Raw genomic sequence first — 5667 nt, 5'->3', positions numbered from 1 at the left:
AAACCAAACAAGAAAAAAAAAAAGGTTTTCTGTGTTGTAACACCATCTTGTGTGTTTTTAGTCCATTGCCCCTCTCCCACTATTGTCATGTCTAAAAATTAGACCTTGTTTTATATTCCTGGCTCTCCTAAATGTCAGTGTTTTACCTTCCGTTCTTTGGTTTTCTTCTCTTGTTCTGTGCCTTTCCTTTCTCCCTTCCTCTCGTTACTTATCCTCCATCCTGATGTACTCTTCATCCCACTCCCTCCCTCTCTTTCACCCTTTTCCTCCTCATATCTGCGGCCTTGTGGGGCACAGGCCCTACGGCTTAGAGGAGGATGTTAGGCAGTATGAGCAGGACCTGGCTAAGAGGCTCTACCAGGCCCGAGTGAGAGCATCTCACGGCACGGCTGTGGCCTCCCAGCCCCCCACCTCATCCTCTACCTCCTCTTCTGCAGGCTCCCAGCTCAGGTCTGCTCCTCGGCCCCAGCCATCAGGGGCAGATGCACGGCATCGTGGGGGTGTGCTGGGGTGCTTTAGCTTTGGGGTATTTCGCTAGAGGTCAAATTTAGAAGAGTCCAAGCAAGCACTGGCAGCGGCAACACTGTGACAGTGCTTCCACTGCCTTTCTAGTGCTGCACTGCTTCTGCACGTCTTTGCTGTTTTCATCTCCAGCTTCCTCTGGTTCCCTCCTCTTTATCCTCTGTCTTGTCTCCTCATCTCTGCAGCACTCTTTTCACTTTCACTTGTGCTTTGTTGTTCCCTTGATTTTCATATTATTATAATTTGTACTAACAAAGCAAGTTTGCAAGCTGTTTGTGAGTTAAGCAGCAGTAGGTAGCCCTTTTCCTGGAATGCCCCTCTTATTATTGTGCAAAGAAATTAAACTGGTTGTTGTCACAGCAAACCAGGACAAGGAGCACCCAACATTAGTAGTGATTTGCACCACACCTGGTGTGTGCCTGTGTCAGTTTGCTTCTTTGAGTTTTTGATTTTCCACTATGTACTGCCATTTATCTGAGGGTGGTTGTTTCCCATGTAGAATGAAGTCTTTGGAGCAGGATGCACTGAAAGCTCAGATGGTCATCGCCAAGTCTCGGGATGGGAGGAAACGTGGGACACTAGACCAGCTGACGGAGTCGCCCTCGCCTGCCCCCACACCCTCACCCACACCGATGGAGGGTAGGGAGCTGCTTTCTTTATCAGCACTGAAGCCTATTTACATGACTGACCTCATCTTTTAAGTGCTTTCTTAATAGAATTAACAACAAAATGTGATTTCAACTGATTACCATATTTTCTGTACTTAACAGGTGGGTTCTTATACAGAGTCACCAGCAATTTCTGACTTATGTTGTAAAGTCTTTCTCGTTCCCAGAACTAACTGACCATTTGTCATCTTAATCCCTAACTTTTATTTTGAAAATTACTATCTAAATAAATCTTTACTTAATTAAATAGTTAAATCTGAAGCTTGATGTTTCATTCCTACCCCCTGCTTGTCATTTGTATTCAACTTCACAATCTCTTTCTCTCTTTCAGAGCTCAGTCCTCGAGGAGTCACCTCACCGGGCAGACTGGTAAGCACTAAACCTTTCTACTACTTCATTTCCAGTTTGTTTTGACATATTTTTGCGCTGGCCTTTGTGTCAGTGTGAATGGTTTATGATTTGTACGGGCATGGAGAGCCTGACTCATGAAATATTTGATCGTGTAAGGATCTTTATTTATAAAAGGTAATAAATAAAGCTGTTTACTCTCTGGAAAAGGTTGATTTGCTTTAAAACACACTGGCATTCATCCATCTTCATTGTCACTCTAGTCAGTCAGAGCTGAGAGAACACACACCGCTCTCCCACCATATGCCACAGCTAGCTGTTTGAATCATCCTTTATCCTCGCTGCCTCCGACCTCTCCCTTTTCTCCTCTTTTCTTTACCCTCTCCCACCCTCCTCCTTTCTCTGCTCATTCCTGTTTGCTATCCTTCTAGTCCCTGTCGTCAAAGAAGTTTGACTACCGACAGTTTGCTGCCATTCCTTCTTCCAAACCCGTATACGACATCCAGGTATTGGCTGCATGCTGAGCTCCGGGTGTCCCCCCGGGCCTCCTCCCTTCTCCCTGGCTTTTCCTACTGCCTGTCCCTCTCTAGTGTCTCTGTTAAGAGGCATCAGTGCGTCTGCATTGTGTCTCAGTGATTGATCAGTACTTCCTGCTCTGTAGTATTATAGCAATGTGGCTCAATAACTCATTTGCACACTGAAGAGAGACTTTTACTCTGAAACAGAGACATGCCAAATCAGCCCTGGGTCTCCCTCCCTCTCATTCTGCCTCCCGCTTCCTGATCTACCACTGTAAGAGCATCTTTAGCAGTAACTCTCACACTCATTTAACTCTAAGCTAACTAATTAATCACAGACATTAACGCTCAACAGCAGCTGCAGAGATGTACACAGGGTTTTCATCTCATTAACCAGAACTGGTTCCAGGGGAAAATGGCCACAAACTCTGCATCTCATCCACTCTCACATTCACTTCCATCAGCTGTCTTGTTCCACGCATGGGTTGCATATTGGACAGACGAATAACATGCCCTTTCTCTCATGCTCTTGGTTTCCTTCTGCAGTAGTTTGCGTAGATTTGTGCGATACAGTTTGTTTCTTCCTGATTGTGTGGAGGACGAGAGGGGAGGGAGACGGGTGCTGGAGCGCGAGCAGGGCTTGTATTGAAGTGGTCTTTTATTTTTGGGGGTTCAAGTATCTGTGGTTGTCTGTCGCAATGTCAGTCTGCACCATGTGGGATTCCTGTGCGGTTTAGTTGTTGCTCAGTGACCTCAGTTTGTGCTTGTATCCTCCCTTTGGTGGGTGTAACTGAATTGGTATTGTTGTGTGTAAGTGTACTTGTTATGTTTGAGACTTCTGCACATGAACTGACAAACATAGTGGCGACAGATTCAGATCTGTTCAAATCTATTCTATTACAATACCCACATACCTGTATAAATATAGAATGGAGTACTGGTCACTCTAATCATTTCCTCCTGTTGAAGTTATCCCTTCATACTCTAAGAAATGTGGGACAACAATTAAGTCTTTGTTCTGTGCAAAGACGCACAGCTGAAGCTAATACGAGTCAAATGTTGCAGAGGTCCATTCGGATGCTGTTGGCAGCTCATGCTAGCTTCATTTGAACTGAAGAATGCACAGAACAAGGACTGTGGATTTTGTTCATCGGCTCTTATACGTGTTGTCATGGCCACCATTAAGTAATGACTACAGCGACTAATACCCCTTGTCACTGTATATGTGTACATATGGGCATGTGAGTTTTGTACGTAAACATATTGTGTTGGCATCAGTGAGATGGGTTAGACACTGATAACAAGGGAAGGTCAAACTGAAATCTACCCAAATAACATTACAAGTGTTGATATAGTAAAAGACAAATGACTTGTCTATTGCTTAGTTATCTGTTGTGCACGGTGCATTGTTGATGTTGTACAGTGGCTTCGTTGTGTCCACACGATACAACAAACCCCAGAACTGATGACCATAACGTAACTTCCCTGTCCTTCAACGTGCCAGTCTTTTCTGGAGCAGTAGTCAAGTAGAGGTACTGTGGCTTTTGTGGCTCTGACAGCCTGGGAGGTTCAGTGCCACCTGCTGGCACTTCGCTGCTAGCTCCACTGCTCACATAGCTTCAAACACTCTGCTGCTCAGTTACTCACCGTCTTTTCTTTTGTTACAGACTCCTGACACAGTTGACAACATGCAGTCCACTGATGACGGCTCCGGCAGACCAGGTGAGTACTGAAACTTTAGAACGTAAACCGGCTTTGTGAAAAGTAGAAGTGACAAATGTGTGCCATTACTCCAGTTTATTCTATTCTCCTTGATTCAGGTGACTACCTGGGATAAGCAGCTCCTATTGGTAGGATCTTGTGTGCATGTGTTTGTACCTGAGTGTGTGATTTTATGCAGATGTGTAACTGTGTTCTATTTATATGGTTGTCACAGACTGACTGGTTAGGAAAAGTGCAAAAGAATTAACTTTCCAATATCTATGTCTGCCTATCTAGTAAGAAAGGTTTCAGGAGGTACTTCATTTATCTTAACCTAGTCATTATCTTCAATCTCTTTTTATATTTAAAAAAAAAATTCCCCCACTCGCCCCCACTTTGGGGCGGTCTTGTATTCCTTTAAGCTCGGGTCCTCTACCAGAGGCCTGGGAGCTTGAGGGTCCTGCGCAGTATCTTAGCTATATGCTCCCCCTCATAGCATTCATGTTGTACCTCTCCTTATCTTTTGTTTCACCAACGGAAACAATTAAACTGGGCAACAGTCAGCTTCAACATGTATTTGCCTAACTAGGGTTCTAGTTTGGGTTAACTGGGCATTTTACATGTACAGGACAAAGACTTGCTATGGCACAGATCAGGTGGTTGAAAGTAAAGACAAGTACACATAGCAACAGTTCCACCCAAAATCAGACTAATACAAATTAACCCTTTGATGGCAGTTTCCACTGCTGAACATTTGACTGTTTGTCAAATTGCAGCATTTGTGCTGTAAGAAACAACTGGGCTCTCCTGTTCCAAATATTAGGAAGCAACATCGTGCATCATTACTATCACTGAAAACAAGTGAACTGTGTGTCCTAAACAAAGTCAAGGGTAGGAGAGACGGCTCATTAGGGCTGCGCCGCCAAATAGTCGAGTCGTTAGTCAAGAGACCTGTCAGTCGACTGAGACTCTTCTAAACAGAGAAGCTTAAACTCATTGGTAAACTAGGCTACAGCCCTGTCTCAGATGAAAACGAGAGCCTTTAAGAGCATTGTTTCAATAGAGATACAAGTGTGCTGCCTGTCTTGTTATTTTGACAAATCCATATGGCAGCCCTACATTATATATTAATTTAATTATGCCACAATTTAAATCTTGCATCACAGACGGCTGTCTTATGTGTTTGTTTTTTTTAAGCTGCATTAACCAATAACAGAAGCCAGTAAAAGTTCCAAATATGTTCATGTATAGCAGGTGGATGGCACAGTGGTAGATGCCGCTGACTGTGGTACGGCAGGTCAGGGTTCGCGGCCAGTCATGGGTCCTTCAGCAAGGCCCTTAATGCTATGTGCTGAGCGAGGTACACCATGAACCCCTACGGCAGGGAAAGCTGGGACGCCGCCGGAAAGTGGGGAGATTTCATCCTCCCCCACAACTGAAGATGGAGAAGAAGAAGATTCGCTTTTCAGAATAAAATATACGGCTAAGACTATGGATATATGGTGTGGGTTTGTGGTGGGGTCCTCCTGAAACCAGCAGGCTGGCAACATGAGAGAAAGGGGCAGAAGAAGCAAAGATGGAAGATCCCCTGCTCCTATTCTTTTATGTGTGCCTGTTCTATAAGACTTATTAAAACTCTGCAACACTGTCTTTACAACATAGATGTTCAAAAAAGCAGGGGATCTCCTATCTTCTTCTGCCCCTTTCTCTCATGTTGCCAGCCTGCTGGTTTCAGGAGGACCCCACCACAAACCCACACCATATATCCATAGTCTTAGCCGTATATTTTATTCTGAAAAGCGAATCTTCTTCTTCACTCTTCTCCATCTTCAGTTGTGGGGGAGGATGAAGTCTCCCCACCTTCCGGCGGCGTCCCGGCTGGCGTACCGGCTTTTCCCCCCCCTCGGGGT

The 5667-nt window shown here is 44.8% G+C and overlaps 1 protein-coding gene across 9 annotated transcripts in view; it reads left to right on the top strand.

Moving 5' to 3' along the window:
• Positions 1-5667, top strand: part of scrib (scribble planar cell polarity protein) — a 63851-nt gene that overhangs the window by 53778 nt on the left and 4406 nt on the right. For 6 of the 9 annotated variants that reach the window (XM_020617469.1, XM_020617471.1, XM_020617467.1 and 3 more), the window contains 4 exons: positions 1022-1161; positions 1522-1559; positions 1970-2044; positions 3724-3778. In XM_020617469.1, coding sequence (XP_020473125.1) covers positions 1022-1161; positions 1522-1559; positions 1970-2044; positions 3724-3778 — 308 coding nt within the window. Of the gene's footprint in view, positions 1-1021; positions 1162-1521; positions 1560-1969; positions 2045-3723; positions 3779-3876; positions 3907-5667 lie in introns of all 9 variants that reach the window. The other 3 variants (XM_020617474.1, XM_020617475.1, XM_020617472.1) reach the window with 3 other exon arrangements.

The sequence above is a fragment of the Monopterus albus genome, unplaced genomic scaffold (genome assembly GCF_001952655.1).
Source record: "Monopterus albus unplaced genomic scaffold, M_albus_1.0 scaffold190.1, whole genome shotgun sequence".
In the NCBI taxonomy this organism is placed as follows: domain Eukaryota; kingdom Metazoa; phylum Chordata; class Actinopteri; order Synbranchiformes; family Synbranchidae; genus Monopterus; species Monopterus albus.
Note: the sequence above shows the minus strand (reverse complement) of the source record. Positions and strands in the feature narration are given on the sequence as shown.